Here is a 20,010-nt window from a genome sequence, read left to right as displayed (position 1 = left end):
AGATTTTTGTGTGGCTAGGAGTAGGCAATAATCCATTTAGAAGCTGGGGCAATAGCATGGATCTCTGGGAGGTTCTGTGATCCTCCCTTAAAAACCTTTGTGTTTCTGCTGCTGTTGTGCCGAGGAGGAGAGATTCACTTACAGAATTGGCTGATATGCTGTGGTGGATTAAAAACTCAGAGCTTACATGGTAGGTTGTTTTGTTTTCATTTGAACTCCAGGTAACAAGAAAAATTGGACTATAAATAGAAAGCTTAACAGTGGGAGTAATATAATATAGATCGTTCCTACACGTGAGTGAATGACCTTCATAACTAACTTCTGAGTCACTCTAGCGAGAATAAATTGGACTACAAAACAATGAACTGTAGTGGTTTTACTTGCTAGCTGATATGCTAGTCTGAAAAAAAACAAAGGCCTTTTTTTTTAAAAAAAAGGGCATAGTACTTGTTTTGGAATAGTAATTTTGGTGTTAGATTTCCATGCCCAAGGGTTGGTTTAATTTCTGTTGTTTTAAAGGTAATAACAGTTCATCTTTATATTGAAGAAAACTCGTTCTACATTAAAAAAAGAAAAGCAAGCACAAACCAAAAAACACCTGAGGTAGAAAAAAATCTTGTCATTTGCTTGTCTAGTGTAAGACAAAAGTCTGGTACTGCCTTGTTTTGTTCAAGAACTATGGGAGCTAGGGGAAGGATAGGGTTATTTTTTTGTTGTTCCTGGTATTTTATGTCTTTGGGAACATATTTGTGAACCTCAGCAGCTGCCTTTGTTCAACATAAATACATTGTGATGTTTCACCTTTGTTAAGTAATTGTACATAAACCAGATGGTAACTAACAGCTTTTTATTATCATATTGATTGCTTTAGTATTATCACTATTGCATTGACTTGGTGACTTACCATAAATCAGCTTGGATTTTTGTGGGAGTACCAGAGGTGGAATAAACACTGCGTTTCTGACCTTCACTTTGTCAGTTTGTAGTTCTGAGCAGTCATGCACTTATAAGCATCTTTCCTTGCTTTCATTGCATTTAGGTTGCTGCTCTCACCACTTTCTGCATTTTCAGTAAGAGCTTGTTCTGAGCAGTGTTTCAGGCTCTTGTGTTTCAATATTGAGTCCCCACTTGTAAAACTTGGTAAAACTGTTGGTACTGTACAACGCTCATTCTGGGAGAGTTGTGATTGGTAGAGAGAGTAGCTGAAGTTCTGAAATTTGTCTGATTTTAATGCAAGTATTATGTTTACCGAGTATCTGTTATATGATTGCAATTGTATATGTTGGTAAAATGTATAGTAAAAAGCAGTTTTCAGATAATTCTAGTAATAACTATATTTAGGAAAATGTGGTAAAGTAAATAAGGATTGCTTGTATAGGTGTCTGGTGTGGTTGTCCCTGTTCTCCCCTGTTTTTTTTGTTTTTGAAAGAGACTGTTGTGGGATGGAACAGCAGCTGTTGTGAATGACAGAACAGTTGTACTTGAATTTTGAAATAGCATTTTATCCATGACCCCCTTTCTTTATTTCTCCCCTCTGCACTGTGTGTAAACCTCAGTACTTTGCCTAAACATGCATCAGAATACGTGTTTGAAGTAGCTAATATGGCAAGTGCTAAAATAAACACTTTGAATACTTTAAGATTATGAGTCATCAGTCCCTGGCTGCTGTTTTTGTGTTTCAATAATTGATACAAACTATCTGGCAGTTACTTTTCTGAGACCACCTCATGGTGATCCACAATAGTTCTTGTATAGAAATAAACTAGACAGTTCAGGTACCTGTGTGCAATATTACAAGATTTGTTAAATTCAAATTCTAAGAGTTTAATTTGTCTGTAGTGCTGCTCTTTATTCTGCACCTTGGAAAACCTTAGTTGGACAACAGGGAGTAATGTAGTACAGCTGAAGGATTTGCCTTGCGGTGACTTGGTGTGTAGTGATCATGATTATGCATCTGAAAAGTGTCAAATCTGTCAAATGCTAACTGACTGGACATAGTTAACTTGAAATCAGTATTAATTTGATTTTTTTATCATACCTCCAGTGTATTATGCTATATGAGCATGTGCTGGAAATAATACTATTTCTGTAGCTCTTGCCACTTCTATCGTACTGAAAAATGCGTTTGCATTAGGTTTACTGGTTTATAATGCTAAACAGCTGAAAGGGAAATCAAATGCTTTTTATGATTGTTTTTAAGTCCAAAAGTAAGACAGAATTTAGTCCAGAAGGAGCACAGGAACTGTGTTTTTAGTGGACCATTTAGCTCAGCAGCATCAAATAATTGAAAGGAAGAATCTTATCTGTAACAGGAAATGTAATTTTTTTTTAATGAAGAATCCCTAATGATTAAATACAGAATAGAATAGGATAGACTATTTCAGTTGGAAGGCACCTACAGCGATCACCTGTTCCAACTGCCTGGCCAGTTCAGGGCTGACCAAGCTAAAGCATGTTATTAAGGTCATTGTCCAAATGCCTCTATTACTCGGTAATACTGACGTCTTAAATATTGTCTTCTGTTTTGTAGAAGACCCTTTTGAGGACTTCTTTGGGGCCAGGCGGGGTCCAAGGGGAAGCAGAAACAGAGGTGGTGGATCATTCTTCCCTGCTTTCAGTGGATTCCCTGCTTTTGGAAGTGGTTTTTCTTCATTTGACACAGGTAAATATCACAACATTTAACAAGAAATGCAGTTTTGGTTCACTAAGGGTCTCAATATAAGAAGCTGAAATACTTTTTAAGAAGTTGCCTTCTGCATTCAGGAAATTCTGCGGGTGTCCCCCCCCCCCCCTTTTTTTTTCTTCTTTAATTAAAGATGCTTCTCTGTAAGGTCTGCCTGTAAATAAAGCCACAGTTACAATATTTGGTTTACGTGAAAGTTTGTTAAAAATAGAGACCTCTAAGAGATAGAACTATTTATGTTCTTAATTTTGGTGCTACAGTTTCTTTATAGCTTTAGAAATGTTTTTATTCTGATTCCTTTTAGGTGTTCGGGGTGGTGGCTTATTTTTAAGGTCCTGAAAATACCCTAGAAAATGCATGACTAAAACTTGGTATTACTTGGTATCACTTCTGGGGTAGTCAGTTTGTATGCTGACCCCTGCATCTCTGAGGTTGCTGAGAGCTGCTGGTAGTCAGCATCCTTTCAAGTGTTAAGATTCTGGGTATTAGTTGGGATGTTAGTGATACAAAACTTGTTCTGTCTGCTAACTCAGGGCATCCCAACACCTACATTAAAGCCAAAACACAGACTCATTAACGTGACTAGCTGTACCTTGAGTGGAAAGAAGGATGTAATGGTTGAACAGCAGACAGGCTTGAATGCTTTTTCTTCAGGGGAGAAGGTGCCCAAAAAGTTGGCTTTTTTTTTTTTTTTTGACAATGCTCTGCGTTTGGAATTTGAGCTATGGGTCCATATGGAAGAAACTGATGGGGCTGGAGCCATGTGTTTATTCTCACACTGGTGTCTAATGCCATCAGTCACTGGTGCTGTGTTGATGCAGCTGGCTAAGGGCACCCTGAACCTAGGATACAGTCTTAGTGGCTGGTAAGTTTGGATCCCACAGTCATGCAAAAATACATTTTCAGTCAAATACCTTCTTTCCCAATAGGTTTTACTTCGTTTGGTTCACTGGGACATGGAGGCCTTACTTCGTTTTCCTCTACGTCATTTGGTGGCAGTGGGATGGGTAACTTCAAATCAGTATCGACCTCAACTAAAATAGTTAACGGCAAAAAAATTACTACAAAGAGGTAAGTGATATATATATTTGTGTGAAACTATATGTAAAGACATATAGCTATAAATAAATGCATATAAATATACAGTATATATATAAACATATATATAGTGATAGATGTGTGTATATGTATTTTTATTTTTGATGTTGTGGTCACTACATTACTTAGATTTCTCTGAATGCTTTAAAAAATCGAGAATTTTCACTGAGTTCTCTTGACTCTTCTTGGCACTGATGAATTACACACCTGAACCCTCCTCAGCTATCAAGAGTTTAGACAAAACCACCATCTTCTCCATTTTCATATGTAAGACATGCTTTCAGAACTGCACTGATGAGAAATTAAGGTTGCAACTTGTTTGCCCTTTGAAAGGAACCTGTGAGTGGAGCTCTTCCAGGCGTTCAGAACCTCATGTGTAGGGGTGCGTCTTTTATTATGGTTCTTGACTACTGTCTGCCAAGTCAGCTGGAGCTTTTGGGAGGGAAAAGTACTCTTTGTTTCTGTTGATCGTGAAGCTTTTAACATTATGAATCATGAAACAGTTTGCCATAACATCTGCTCTACTTTGCTTTCCTAGGCAGTATTTGTGTGAAGTTAAGATTTTGTGTAAAAAGTAATTTTGTTTTATCTGTTAAGTGAAAGAAGCAACAGAAACCTGCTTTGGAGAAAACTTCTTTGTTTTTTTTTGGAAAGTTAGTTTTCAAGTACTATACACAGCGTACCTTCCCACTATTTTACTCTTGTAATGGGGAAATCACTGCATTTGGGAAACCAAAACATTAGTTAGCTGTAGGGTAACCTACATGGAACGTTGTGATCAATAAGTTATAGGAGTACTGAACAAGTAATTGAGTGTAATTTCAGTACTTAATAAAAATTGATGGAAAACCAAGGGAGAACCAATGTTTTTATTTGGTAACTTGTGTCACGTACTTCAAAGTGCGAGGTTCTTCTGTGTCCTGTTGTACTGGAGAGATCCATCGTGACCACATAAACACAGCCTTTGTCATCACACGTTGGTGTGGTCATGATATTTTTCTGTGAGTGTATTCCTTAAAGTGGCCGGTTTTCAGATTTTTCTGGGAATTGTAGCAGGCGAGAGAGACCAAAGAAAGTGTTTATGCAAAAGAAGATAAAGCACCACGTTTGTTTTAATATTAAAAAAATAAAAAGACTAAATTGGGTATGCTGCTGTCATAAGTTTTTTGTTGTTGTATTTAGAAAGTGGGGGGAGAACTAAGAAATGTGGTTAGCCACATCTAGGAAGATGCATTTACTATCTCTGAAATGTCCTGTTACTTTGTAGAATGTCTCCCCCTGAGGTAGTTGAGTCTAAAGAAGATTCATATCCCAGCATACCCAGTGAAAATCCTCTCTGAGTAATATTTTGCTTCAGGCAAGAAGCTTTTCCCTCTGTTTTTAATTTGGGTGTATTCTTCTCAATAAGTCTGATCTCCAGAAAAAATTATATTCATCCATATGTTTTCCTCGTTTGAATCATGACAAGAGAATTCCCAGATAGCTAAAATTTAGGCATAAATTAAATGTTCTAAAAATAATTTTAACATTCATTATCTGCCTATTTTTAAAACAAATGAAAACCCCTGAAATCCACAGACCTCTTTAATTACCTCTCCTTCCAGTTAGGGATACTTAAATTTTGCCTAGTACACGCTAGTCATATACTTGGTATGCAGTAGGTCTTCAAATTAATGGTGTTGATCAAATTAAAAGTGGATTAAAGACTGTCTTGCATGCCTTACGTCATGCAAAATTGTGGCTGGATCTAGACTATTATGCATTTAACAAATGGGTTAGGTACTAAACACAACATCAGGATGGTACAGCTGATCTGTCAAAGGACATTCAGTCTGCAATAGTAATGCGTAGTGTTGGCACAACTGTGACAGTGTATGAGGTGACAGCTGTAACTGTGAACTTTACAGACTGGAGGATTCAAACTTCCCAAAAGCGATTTTACTGCTGTAAATAAGCAATATCAGTAGGGGAATGCAGATGGTTACTAGTTACAGCTTTTGCGCTGTTAAATACAAAAGCTTGCCAACTACAGTTGCATTAAGCAGGCAGTGTTCCACTGTAGTTCATTATCTAACAACCTAGGTCTGGTGTATGTTTTCAGACTGCTTACAGAGCTTTAAAAAGGCTATGTTTTTATCCTACAGAATTTTTGAGAATGGACAGGAGAGAGTAGAAGTTGAAGAAGATGGCCAGTTACGGTCGCTAACAATAAATGGTAAGGAGCAGCTGCTACGCTTGGATAACAAGTAATTCAACGCACGCATTTAACAGAAATTTTAAGCTATAACAGCCACCATTTGAGGATTGACAGGAACATTTTTTGAAGATTTCAGACGAACTCAACTTTCTGTATATCCGTACTTAAGTAGTATAAATAGCTCACCGAAGCTCGTATTTGTCATAGACTTTTGAGTTAATTGTTGGGACCACATCAATTGGACCATTTTTCGTCCTGAAAATTGTTGTAAATTTCTGTATGCACTTTTCTTTTTCTTATATATGATCAAGGTGAACCATCATCCTTCAGTAGTGCTAGGGCGAGATGTACACTAACACTAGCATGAATCTTGCTTTTTCCAATTTGTTTGAAATGTGAGCCAATTAGTAGTTTAAGTCTGCTGTGAAGTTAACATTTCCAGGATAACCTTTTTAATAATTTCAAGGTTTTTTTTTAAAATGGTTAGTAGTGTACAATGTTAATACATTTCTGGTAATGCATTTCTGGTTTAAATAAATTAAGGATGTTTTCTAGTTGTGCATGAATGCAGACAACTTAGTAAGTTTTGACAAATGTTTAAATGTGTAATGTAAGCAAACGTTAAACAAAAGTGAAGCCAGTGAGCTGGGTCTTTTGTCATTTGCTAAAAAAAGATTCAAAATGAATAAATGCTGATGTTTGTGGTGCATTCTTTCATGAATGGCATTTGTAACCTTCTTGTGTCTGTGTGTGATTTGGGCAACTTGGGAAGACAGTGCTTTTTTTTTTTTCCCTACCACCTTTTTCTTCAGTCTTAAGGATGAGGGCCTTTTTTCTTTGCAGATGTTTTCTTCAATGTGACTGAAAACATGATATTTAATTTCTTTCTAAATCTGTATCTGAATAACCTATTTTTAAGAAGCATTCAGAGGCTGACTCTCTAACTCCATCTTTTGCCCTGTTACGTAATTTTTGTTTGTCTAGGCCTGAATTAACTCCTTCTGATTAAAAATAAAATTTTTAAAGCCTGAAGTTTTGAGATTGCTTCAAAAAATAATCTGTAGTGAATGTAAATATACAGGCAAACATTTAATAATAAAAAAAGGCTTTCTGAACAATAAGATTTTTTGCGTATTTTGAGAACAAACATAATTGCTTTGGAGATTTGTACAAAATTAATAGGGTTAAAATATCTTGTTCTTATTTTTACTCATCAACCAAAAATGGAACAATGGATTAATGCCTTTTGTTAAATTAATGGAGTGAAGCGAGAAAATTTGTAGCTAAGACCAGATTTTCAAAGTTAGTGAAAGATGACTTGATTTCTGTATGTTGTAGAGAAAGCATGCGAATAAGTATTGGCATATGTTAACACCTGCCAGGCTCTGGGTAATTTCGTGCATAAATCATGGATGTGCAGTTTTTGTCTGTGCACCAGCTTTGAACATCTGGCCTTCACCAAATTCTTCAGGGTGGCTTACTGGTTTTTTAAAAAAAAAGCATGGTGTTTCCAAATGATCACTAAATGCTTTCTTGCTGAACACCATCTGCTAACATATATGTTGATTATTAAATACATTGAAAAGATTTGCTTGTGTTTATCGTGCAGGAAAACCAAGACAACTTAACCCAAACCAACAATCTAACAAACTGTTACAGCAGAATTCATGTTTGCAGCAAAGTTAGTATATCTTACATTTGTCCCTCTACCATTAATGCTATTTTCATAGAACCAAACAAAACAACAGGTAGAAGAATAAATAAATATATACTTGGTTTTGGGACTACAGAAGTTATGTACCTTTTCAAGTTCTTTGCAGAGTTCTTGTTACTTCAGTGTTGTGTTTTGGTGTAAAAGCACAAACTCAGTTTAGAATTAAACGGTGTTTTCTTGTCAATGCTGTTTTCTCCTTCCCCATGTATGTTCCTTCTTGATCCAGATAACTAAACAGGCAATTTATTTCAAAATCTGACTTTGTTGTGATGTCTTGAGTTATTAAAAATGTTAATTTATATTTATAGGACACAGTGTGCTCCTTTAAGTTATGTAAACTGTAAAAAGTGCTTCAAAATTGATTAACCAACTTAAATAAAATTAGGACAATCTGGAGCTGAGTTTGAATTCCTTCCTGTGGATACCCATAGGTTTTACATTAAGTTGCCAAACTTCACCTTCTGTTTTAATCCCTTCTTTAACATTTAAATTACCTAGCTAAAGCAAGAATGCAATTACGATAGCATAGCTGCTGGTGGCAAATCTGTACCCACATGCTTGCCTTAGATCTTCTTACCCAGGAAAGTGTGGTCCTTCTCACAGTACTGTACGCAAACCATTCACTCCAGGGTTCAGCAATGAAATCTTTTAACACTGCAAATTTGCTGAATATCCAGTGTTTGGGATAGTCTCTGCCCTCAGATCTCTGAAGCTGGTTATTGTCAGAGCTGGATAAAATGCAGCATTAAATGGCAGTGCTCTACTTCCTTGGTAGAAAGAGAAGCTGGCAAACCACAAAGGCAGAGCAGAAGAAATGAGTCAGCAGAAGGCAGGATTCAGCAGTAAAGGTTTCTGCAGTAGTAAGCAGGTACCCAAACACCAGTGTTCGAATAGGCTGCTGGTTGAACTGGATGGACGCACGGGCTTGGTCTGAGCATACAGTTGGACTGGCAGTTCCAGTTCCAGATGTAAAAAATTGTCATCTTCTTACACTTGACCTGAGCCTAATAGTCTCCACCTGTTTCAATATCTAGAACACAGGTGGATTTTTTAAATAACACTGCTCCTTATTCTTACATCCAACTTCATTTTTACACAGAATTAATCCTCATTCTATGTTTACTGTAGATCAAATTTAATTTCCTGCTATTATGTATTACATATCTAGGCTTTCTTAATTTTGCTGCTGAAATGAGTTTCTTTTCTCTTGAAAACACACTTACTAGGTTGCTCTGAAAACTTTCATATTGTTTCTTAGCTACTATGTAATTTTCATGTATGTACAAAACCTAGTCACTAGAAGTAGTGGATCATCAAGGGCAGCAAACTTCCTTAAGCTTCAAGTTTGGCCAAAATAGCACAAAATATTTAATAACAAAAAAAGTTATTAATTCTAGCAAATCAAGGCATAAAATGTGCAGTGGGATGAGGTAGCATTCAAAACCAGGTGCTGTTTGATTAAAAGTGCCATTTCTTCATCCAGGAGGGGTTAATTTTGAGTGCTAAGGGACACTGTCCAGTTTAAATTAAGCTTCCTCCAGCGGTTTGGAAAAACTAAGATGGAGTTTTTGAACCTGCTAAGTCACTTACTCTTTCATGCTCTGCCTCGAAGTTCGCTGCTACAATGCAATAACTGTCATGCTTTTTCTTGGTGCAGACTTCTTGCCTCTTGTGCATGGCAGTAATTCCAGCGCACTGTGCTGTAACACGAGTTTCTCCTTAGATTGCATGGCACCTACCTCTTTCACCTGGCTTTGCTGAAGAAGTTTGGGGTTTTGCTGTAGGATGCTTCACACTTTAGAATTGCTGAAGCTGTTGTAGTTCTCTGTTCTTACAGCTGGGAATCACAGACGTGGTTTTGTGGTGTAAGTAACAAAGCCACTCTGTGGAGTAAGTGTACATAGCATTTGTAAGATGTATACTATATCAGCTCGTGATTAATTGATGGACTGAGTGTTAGAGTGCTGAAAATGAGATTGGAAATGACCTAAACACCCCCCCCCCCCCCCGTCATCTCTGCATGAGCCCAGGGGTTTTGTGTGATCGGCTGTTGGTGTGCTCGCCTCTGTCAGTGTCTTGGTGTTAGGTGTGAGCGGAGCTTCGTCTTCTGTATTTCGCTGTGCTTCTGTGTTTCGGACCATCTCTGGGATGGTACAGTGACAAAGAAGGTTAGATTTTATTTTTGGAAACATGAGTTCTGTTCCTGAATCTGCTGCTGTTCTGCTGGAGAAGTGAGCTCGGTTCCTGCTGTGCCGTAGTGTGGTCTGTGACTGGGGCCGGAGGGTGTTTGCCTCCAAGGTGGCTGCGTTGCGGGGTGGGCGCTACAGCTGTAAGATGCTCATGGGCAGAGAACTTCTCGAAAGCTCTCGGTGCTAATGCAAGGCTTTACCCCAGTGTTAGAAGTCTCGTTAGCCTTTTCATTAAGCATTTCAAAAGTGCTTTTGGAAAACCTGTCTCTTTAGTTGTGAATTTTGGATGCCTTAGTATTTAGGCTTGTTTTTAAGCCATGGTGTTCTCACGAGGTAGTTGCAATACAGACATCAGTAATCTGGACTTTGAAACTTTACTTTTTTAAACATAAGAAAAGGAAGCTTGTTTGCACTGTCTGCTGCCTCTGCCCTTGTTTGCTTTAGGACTGAATTGTGACCACAGACTTGCTTTACGTAGTACTTAGCATGGACAGTTTGGGTTTTCTTGTTGTTACTGCTTGTCTTCAAGTGGTTGTTTTATGTAAAAAGCTTTTTATCTTCCAACTGAAATGCTGAAATGGTCCTTATATTGCAACAGTGTTGGAATGAAGCGTATTTCCTTTGTTAGTGTTACAAACTATACCTTCTGAATTTGTGATTTTAGTGTGTTTACTGCTTGGTCTACTTTGGTTTTGGAAAAAATACCGCAACTAGAGTTGGTGGTTTAGTGCAGTGCACTGCTGAAAGGTTAGAGCAGAAGTTGATTAGTTTCTACTCTGCTACGTAGGCCATACATTCACAGAACAGTCAGCCCCACTTTAGAGATGCTGTTGTCAGATTTAAAAAAAGAAAAAAAAAAGTCACCATCTGAGCGGTAACCCTGAACCTCTGCAAGCTGGCTGCTGTGTCAAGCTCCTGGAAACTTCTCTGAAAACGGTGGTCTGGCAGAGCCAGCGCTGGGTTAGGTGCTACCTTACTGATAACAGCTGGTAGAAAGTTAATTGAACCCTCCTGTGAGTGCTGTATCCCCTGTCGTGCCTACCACGCCTGAAATGCACGCGGTAGTTTGGATGTGATAGTACCCGAATCTGCGGGCTGCGGCGGCTTGGTGTGAAGTAGATTGCACTGGCGACCCGAGTGCTAATTATCTTCCAAATAAAGGAAGCTGAAGTCTTCTGCCTGAGAAGATGTCTGCTTCAAAATTTAACGGTGGGGAGTAAAGTATATTTAATTCAGAAGTAAAAAGTTGCATTAAAAGGATGCGATTAAGTAGAATTGTCTCTATAGTTCTCTGGCTTTTCAAATGATGCTAGCTTTTGCAGCATAGTGGGTTCATTTTAAAATCATTAAAAATAGATCACTTTTGAGCTTGAAATTGACAATCAAGAAAATAGATTTTTTGGAGGCTGATGGTAGTAACTCTTGTAACTTTGCTTTGCCCTTAAGTTGTCCTTTATACTGAATCATAAATGAGAGCTCTTTCAGCTGCTGTTTTCAATGCAGCCAGCTTCAGTCTGCTAATTGCGACGTACACATCTCTTACTACGGGGCGCTTAGGGGAAATACAGTCAGGCCATTAGCAGCAAGTAGGCTGCACTTCAATAACGAAAGGGTGTTATTCAGCTCTTCCATACAAACTGGGAGCTGGATGTTCAGGAGAGCAGCAGAGAGCTGGAAGTTCACTTCAAGCTATTTTGGGTGCATCTGGTGTTGCCTGCAAGTGTGACCAACGTTCACGAACCTCCTGCCCTCAGTCTTCGACTGAACTCCTGAAGGAGTGCAAAGAGGTGGAAGATTTTTCTCCTGGGGAGATTCACCTTCTGAGTTAGGACAACCACCAAAGTGTTTCTTTCATTGAATGCCTCTAGTGCTACTTCCGTATTTTCTGCGCTTAGTTGTTTTAGCCCCAAGAAGAAAGGCAGATCCTAACATCCTTGGTAGGCACGATGCTTTTCAGTGTAACTTGCAGGGCATGAAACCAGCAAGGGAGAAGCAGGAAACCAACACAGCCTGTTTCATGCTGTTGACGTAAATTTCAAGAACTTTATTGCTCATTTGGCCTTTGCCTTTCTCATCCTGAAAACCTGATCACGAGGTACCGCAGTGAAAGCAGAAGCGCGTTTGCCCGTTCTCAGCCGGCCGCAGCTGTGTGCTGCTGCGGGGGCTGGCTCCCTGCCCGCGCAGGCGAGGGAGGTGCATCTGCCGCCCCAGGATGGTGTGCCAAATTCCAGTTTGATTCAAAAAAAAATGTGTACACCAGTAAGATAAAACTGCATATCAAAGGTCACCTTGTTTGGAAGAAGGGTATAAACATTTGTGTAAGGCTAGACAAATTCAAATGAGAAGATAAACATACATTTTTAACACATGGGAGATTAACTGTTGGAAGAACCTGCCCAGAGAAGTGGTTTCTCCAGCTTTCAACATCTTAAAAAAAGACGAGCTTTCTGAAAAACACGTTTTAGTGAGAAGCGAGTGTTTGGGCTCTGCAGAGGAGCAGCGGAAAGTCGGGAGCGTGGGGCCGAGGTTGGGATGCGACACAGGGCACAGCGTTCCTTCAGGCCTGTCTGCACAGTCGGTGTCTTGCCTCCTCCCCTCCCTCTCCTGATGTGGCAGCTCTGGTGCACCTGAGCTCGTCTCTGACCGTGGTTTCAAGGCTGGGGGGTGCTTGGTGATGAAGGAATTTGAGGGACGGGGGGGCCGCCTGGCCTGGCGGGAGCTGCTGGGGACGCCGGGTAGCTGGGAAGAGAGGAGGCAACGCATGCAGCTCGGGCACGGGTGTTACTGCCTGATGACTTGCCCCAGAGCATCCGGTTTGGGATGTGTAGGTGCTGAGAGGGGACTTCGTGTGGGAGAAGACATTCTGCATCCGTTCAGGTAAGTAGTTGCTTCATTGCAGTGGACAAATTGGGTGTTCAGTGACGAGGAGGAACCAGGGTGAGGGCTGTGACGACTGTCCCAGGGAGCTGGGTTTGGAATTGGCGTTACAGTGAGCCCTTCTGCATCTCCTGTCCTCTCACCAGCGACAGACTGCAGAGCTTGAGAGCGCCTAATTGCAGCTCCTGAGATGGAGATTAGGAGGTCTCTCATTAATGAATGTAATGTTATGACAGAGACTCATTTGGCAGAACGAACTATTCATTTTCTTAAACGTGGGCAATGTTTTAACGATGTAAAGTTTTTATTTTTAGTGTGTTAAATCTTCGGTGGACAGCAATATGTGTGTTTTGAATTTTGAGTGATTAAGATATAAAAAGCTGTCTCTTTGTTAATTGGATCATCTTTGGCAGTGTACTAAATGCCTAACACTGCAATATGCCAGAACAATAGTTCTACAGGGAACAGCTGGAGAAGTGTCTCCTGCAGGGCTTATGTGCATGAAAAAACTGTCTGTAGACACTTACTTGGGTTTTGTGTTCACCTGGAGCTACATTTGTTAATCAAGTTTATTTCTAAGAGACGCTTGTGGACAGGCAAATTCCTGGAATTATGACTCAGCAGCATTTAGGTCATATAACCATAAAACATAGCTTGGAACAAACCCAAAGTGTCAACTCTTGTATGGCAAAGTCCTGCTATCTCTAGGTCCTTCTGAGTTTTCTGGAGGAGATACCCTGCTTGGGGAGTGCTCGCACTCCAGAACGAAGTTCTACGGTCAGATGAACCATACTTTGAGATATAAATACTCAGCCCTTAAAATAACTTTTGTGCCCTCTCCTTTCTGTACAAATGATAAAACCAGTAAGGCTTCCACCTTCCAGCTGGGTCAGAGCGGTGCAGCTTCACCGGTGTAGACACAGCTGCAGCGACGAGGAGACTTGTCAGTGGAACAGCACATACGTGTGTGCCGTACTGCTCTGCCCCTGTCTGGCTTAAAAGATGTCTTGGACAGAAATCTCTGTAGTTGGCAAAGTGTATGTATATATATATACATAGTGCGTGCCTTGTATGTGCTGACTGTTCGTTAGCAGAAAGCCACTTCAAAACTAGTTATTTTTAAATGTCTCAGAGCTGGGACTTGTCAAAGCAAAAGAATTATATCCATGTTCTCCAAGGAGCTTCAGAGTTTTTGGGTCGCATCCCGTGTGGAAGCTGTTTCAGAGTCAGGAAATGCCGTTCTGTTTGCTGTACAGCTCCAGTCCCCGGTTACAGCGCCGGAGGAGACAGCGCCAGGTGTTCTTTGGCGAAGCGCAGCCATTTCTCTACAGAGTCCGGTAGAAAATGACAGATGATAGTTTTTACCACTGTTAAGTGAAAAGAAAGTTATGCATACTTTGTTATGCATATTCATATTTTTGAGGTGGTTTATCAATGCCAGCTACTACTACATGGTATACAACTTGCCGGGGGGCTGTCTAATTAATTTCCAAAGTATTTCTGAAGCATTGGTATTGACTTACTTTTGATCCATCTTGGAAGTATTAGCATGAAAGAACTGGAAGATAGTCCTGTTTGAAAGGCTGAAAGAAAGTTGAGTAATTTGTCCTGAATCCTACCCGTAGCAGTTTTCTAGCCATTGTATTTGTTAATATAGATACGATTAACTCTGTCTTGGAAAGTGTCACAGAACAGAAGGTGAATTTTAAGTGCTTTCTAATGATAATCGAGAAGATGCTTCTTGTAGTCACTCTGTGAAACAAAAGCTCAAATCAGGGAAATAAAACATTTTTCTGGAAGACACGGGTGTTTAAGCCTCCCTGCTCTTCTTGATGAACAAAACCAAGAACAAAAGATTGCTTACTCTGACGTGGTTTCCGCTCTGTGCTCTCCTCGAGCGCTCGCTCCGAGATCCCGTGTGCGCTTCGCTCCCACCGTGTTTACAGAGGGAGGTGACTCCCTCCCTGGGAACCCTCTCCGTCGAACACATCACGAAGCCGGGCGCGTGCCCATGCTGCGTGCTCTGCTGCGGGGCTGGTGCTCGTTGGCCTGGACAGAATAGTCTCCAGCAGTGGAAAGCCCTTTTTTACAGGGGCTGTTGGAGGGGGGGGATTTCACCTTAACGCCTCCCAGCTTCTCCTGAAACAAAAAGCCAACCCGTCGTTCACGTCGGGCTCCAGCTTCAGGCACTGTTGTGTTTTCTAGGTGTGGCAGTAAAATTCCCCGAATTATCGGTGTCTCCGGTGTTGAGTATGGACCTGTAAGTGGCACAGAGCCAAGCCAGCAACCTGACGTGCAGCTTTAATGTAGGTTAGGTGATACATTGCTAACAGAGGTCAACGCCTCTTCGGGTTTCTATTTTTGTGATAGTTCTGGCTAATCTTCCCTTAAGTATAGGCCCTCCAAATTTTCAGTTGAAATTGTGGTAGAGATGGATGCTCCACGGTCCTAGCTGAGCTGTCATCAGTGACTTGTCCAGTGTATCAGTGTTAGAGCAGCATGGTTTTATTTATTGGTTTATCTTCTCAATAGAAGTTCAGTGCTTTGTGGGCATCTGCAAAGAGATTCCACCTCCTGGAAGGCGAAATTACTGCCTTGCCTGTCATAATTTTGTCTCCAGTCCACTACTCAGTGTTGAGTAAGCAACAGTGTATTCAGAAATACAGTTGTTAATTCATTTATTTAGTATTTTTAAAAATTACTGGAACAGGAGATTGTTTCTGCTGAGGTACCGGGCTGTATCCAGTCCTGGGAGTTCAGGCAAGGTCAGAACGTTAATTGGAAAGTGATGAACTGTTCTCAGAAGTGCAAAGTCTGGGAATTTTTATGTCAGTTGCTGACTTGCATGATAATAAATGTAGGTGAACTTCAGTCTTACCTGTTGTGCCTCTGTTCCAGGTTTCCTTCTGATAACACAGTGCTGACTGCAGGACATTTTCAACCCTGCGAAGGGAGCAATAATGATCTTGCAGGGCTGAGGAGAAATGCTGTAGCGTAAATGAAGTTTGACATCTTTGGACTTAGTAACTTGGCAAGTGTTTCTGAGCAGGGTTTGAGTTTGCCAGTGTTGAAGAAGGAGGTGGATTAGCTTTGCTGGATCCGGCACTGTGGTCTGCTAGTAGTACAAAATTGGCTTTGTAGCTAAACAGCTCGAACCTCTGCAGTTTTGGTGATCTGTTTTTAAAGTTTTTCAAACATTTATACCATGGTATAATGCATCTGCTGACAAATATTCCCATAAATATTTGGAAAAGCTTCCACTGCCATTACAGAATTCAGGAGATGCGGGTATGTCTCTACGACATGTGATTTTGAGCACGTTACGGCATCTTCAGGTGTTGAGTTATCCCGTTGCGGGTTCGGTGGGTGCATCCTTTCCATGGATGCATCCATCTCCCACTGGAGATGGTGGGCATTCAGGTTCTGTCTTCTGGAATGTGGTGTTCTCCAATGTCTCTGCCTTTGTGGTAGCTCTTAAATACCAGCTCCCCCCCCCCCCCCCCCCCCCCATGCGCTGGCCACAGAGCTTGTGGTTGGAAATGGTTGCTTTTGTCCGTGGTGCTCCATCCCTTGGATCTCAAAGATGTGTGAAAAAGAGGAGAAGGTGGGATGGTGCCGCTGCAGCAACGTAGGATGGGAAGAGCCATCGCTCCAGGCATGGGCAGCTCTGGGGTGGCCTTCCCAGGAGATGCATGGCCGCGCTGAGTCCACCAGGCAGGTACTAATGCCCCTGTTTGAACTCTCCTCCTGCTTCCAAAACTCGCAAAGCTCTCTTGGTAAAACGTTCCCTGTTCTCACTGGCTCTCTGCCGAGGGAGCGTATAAACCGACTGACAATACTGTTCCCTGGCACAAAAGGTAATTGTGAGTATGGTTACTGTTGGATGGTGTCGTGTTTCTGGTTTGGTGTTTGGGCTTTTTTTTAATTGGGAAAATTTTAATTTCTGTGTTCTCCATTTGTTGGTTATTTTAGTCTGAACTTCAGTTCGAGCAGTATAGACAGAGCAATTTCTTTTTGTGTGTAGAAATATACGCATGTATGTATATGTTTGTCCGTATATGCTTGTGTGCATAAACATTTACTTACTGATAGGTCTTGGATTTGAAAAATGACTCATCGTATTCCTAAACCATGGTGGGTTTTAAGGCACAGGCTGAAGAGTGGCTGTGGGTGGGAGAGAAGGATTGGCTGGAAACTGTCGGAGTTCCCCGATGGATTGGAGATGCCAAACAACAAGAAGTGGTACAGCCTGGGAGTTACGGCCCCTCTAAGGCCCGTGTGCAGGCTCCTAATTAAATATAGTGTTTAGTCAGAACTAGTGTTGAATATCAGCTTGAGACACTATTTTTTTTTTCAAATTCAGCCTTCTCGTTAGCCTGTCGATATTCCTGAGCTGAACGCCAACTGTAACAGCCTAGTGGTCTTGTTGTCAGGAGGCTTGGGTTTTGTGGTGAAGGTTCATAGAACACTTGGAAACCTCTTGAGCTGTCTGAAGAAACTTCCTGTTACTATCAATGTGTGTTGTTTTCAGGGTCAGTTAAAAAATCGTGGTCTCTTATGTCAATCGGAAGGTGATGGTCTTTGGAGCTCTGTCAGTCAGGGATGTGTGCAGACACTGGGAGCTGGGATTTGCTTCCCTGAGTCCTAGTAATGCAGGAACGGATGAGGAATGAGTTATGTGTTGAGGGGTATAACTGCAGAGGGTGGGTACCTCTTCTTTTTTTGTAATCAATATGTGAAACCCTTAGTGTCATATTTAAGGCTCAGGATAGAAGGGAGAATATTTTCAGATGATTAACCTGAAAAGATGAGAGCTTACAAACTGAGCAAGGGCGACGCAATGTAAAACATAGAGCTTGCTCTTACTGTCTCGTGTCTGTAAGATTTCAGCAGCGCCAATGGCCATTTGATGAAAACATAAACTTGGTGATTTTGTGCTTTTGCCAAATTACTATGGAAGTGTTGACAAAACAGCTGGGGAAGTCCTTCATCACATTTTTCTGAAGTCACTCACGAGATTCTTTTTAACAGCATGGCTTTTTGCTCTATAGAAACTTTTTTTCTCTTACGGGAATCTGCGTTTGCTGCACATTAAGTTTTTCAAGACTGGTTTAAAGCTGATAATCAATGGAAAAATGTGTAACAGAACTGTATAATTTGCAAATTAGGGCTTGCTCAGAACTGCTCTGGAGATGCTCCTTTTAGTGAGGGCCACTAATGGAAATATAAGATGAAGCTTGATATTTTAACTCATTGTTTTTTAAGAGTTATGAAAGATCTGTTTGTTGTGAAAGTAGAAGAGCACTTTTCCTGTGCTTGCTGTCTGAAGAGTTTTCTAATTAGAAGCCAATTTTATTTGACCTGGTCGTGGTGACTCCTAGGAGGGCTGAAGGCCAGAAGCAAAGTTTTGTCTTCTGGGGCAGCGAAGGGGCCATTTCGCCTGGCACTGGGGGGCTCTGGAGCGATGGCGAGAGGTGCGAAGGTCTGCGGGGCTCTGCTCGGGCACAAGGAGGGAGCTGGTGGAAGGCACCTCGCACCCTGGTATGCGATGGAGGGCCTGGCCGGGCTGCATGTAGTTGTTTGTGGATTTTTTGGTTTATTTCTGTGTTTTCCTCCAGTAGTGAGTATTAAGTTGCATTGTAAGGGCTGGTTCCTTTTTTTCTCAACAAGATTTTGGTTTGCACTTCAAATCCAATGTCAAAGTAAAACGTGAGCTGCATCCTCATGGTAGAGATGAAACCTGCAGAGATTTTTGCCTCAGGTTGAAATATAGGTGAGATGAACAAAACCTCTGAATACTGAACCCAGTCAAGTATTTTGCTATCAGTGATACCAATTCTGGAGCAAAGGGGACCATGTAAGAGAGGGAGACCATTACAGTGATCTGAGCCCCATCTCACCTACGTGTTGTGTAGGGAGTGTGTTGGGGAGAGGAGCCCCTGGTGCAGCTTTTGAAGGAGGTCTGGCAGGCAGCACTGCAACGTAACAGCATACAGCGTGACTTGCAGGAAACCATGGTGGAGATCTTTTCGGTAATCTCAATTGCTATTTAAAAATCAGGTCCACTTATTCAAGTTCTGAGCTTGAAATCTCGCTAATTTATATTTATATATGTCAAGCTGCGAAGCTTATTCCCCTTTCTTTGCTTCCTTTCAAAATTCATGCAGCAATGAATAAAAGACCCCTGTGTGATAAACTCTTTTAAGTTTAATAAAATTCACTTTGAGCAGCAGCGTGCAAATGGGGTCATCTCTCAGCTTGCTGGAAACGTGGAGATTCATGTTACCTCCTGACATTTGCATTTCCCACATCCCAAATCTTCAAGATGAGAGCAGTTAGCGTAATCTACACAGATGCCCTGGCGTGCTTCGACAGAAGCAAAATGACTGTGGAAGCCTGGATGTGCTCAGCCTGCGCTTCTCTCTGGCTCCAATTTTAATGTAGGACCGTTCTTTCGGCTTTAAAAGATCCTCTGATGAGTAGGTTTGGGCAGCGAGGAGGTAAATCCAGGTTCTCTCAGCAAGTCCCCCATCTACGTGCCAGGCTGCAGAGCTCGGTGCCCCCCGAAGCGGGCGAACAGGAGCGGCTTTAGCCATCGATCCCCGCCAGCCGCTCCGGGGAACAGCACCATGATGTTTGCTTTCCAAGCGCCCGTTTGCAGCGCCGCTGTCGTTAGCGTACGGTGTACACTCATCTAATTTTCCCAGTTTGTTGCAGACTGGGGTGTCTTTGTGGTGAAATGTTACTGTCTTGAGTAGCTTGATGTCCCGGGAATGCAGGATTCGTGTTGGTACACGCTGGGCTGAGTACAGGATACAATGGGGTTCTTGGGCGTGTACGGGGGTGGTTGGTAAAATCCAGATGGCTAAAAAAAAGAAGAAAATCAAAAGGCTGAACTTTCTAAGGCAGCTGCTGCAGGGTGGAGAGAGCGAGCGGCCCCGGCACGGGGCTTTCCCTGCCCTGCGCTGCAGGGGTATGGGCCGGGTTGGCGCAGTATGAGCTGGATACAAGGGCAAAAATAAAAGGAGCCAGTCCATTGCCAGCTTTTAAAGCCAGAAGGGCAGAGGATTGCTATGTGTGTTGAGTAAGAAGTACCAAGCCCTGCCCTTTCCTGGATACTGGACGTGCTGCAGCCGTGGCTCTCCCGCGACCGAAATAGCACTGCGAGAGCCATCAGTCTCTGTCCTTTTTCCCAAATCCCACCTCCTTTTTTTTCCATCACTTCCCAGGACTTGACCACCACCTCCCCTGC

At 41.6% G+C, this 20,010-nt stretch overlaps 1 protein-coding gene across 4 annotated transcripts in view; it reads left to right on the top strand.

Annotated features, from left to right (window-relative positions):
* Positions 1-20,010, top strand: part of DNAJB6 (DnaJ heat shock protein family (Hsp40) member B6) — a 63,496-nt gene that overhangs the window by 25,196 nt on the left and 18,290 nt on the right. For all 4 annotated transcript variants that reach the window (XM_075419763.1, XM_075419762.1, XM_075419761.1 and 1 more), the window contains exons 6-8: positions 2,531-2,662; positions 3,613-3,754; positions 5,926-5,996. In XM_075419763.1, coding sequence (XP_075275878.1) covers positions 2,531-2,662; positions 3,613-3,754; positions 5,926-5,996 — 345 coding nt within the window. The remainder of the gene's footprint in view (positions 1-2,530; positions 2,663-3,612; positions 3,755-5,925; positions 5,997-20,010) is intronic.

The sequence above is a fragment of the Opisthocomus hoazin genome, chromosome 4 (genome assembly GCF_030867145.1).
Source record: "Opisthocomus hoazin isolate bOpiHoa1 chromosome 4, bOpiHoa1.hap1, whole genome shotgun sequence".
NCBI classification, from domain to species: domain Eukaryota; kingdom Metazoa; phylum Chordata; class Aves; order Opisthocomiformes; family Opisthocomidae; genus Opisthocomus; species Opisthocomus hoazin.
This window is presented reverse-complemented; position numbering and strand designations above follow the sequence as displayed.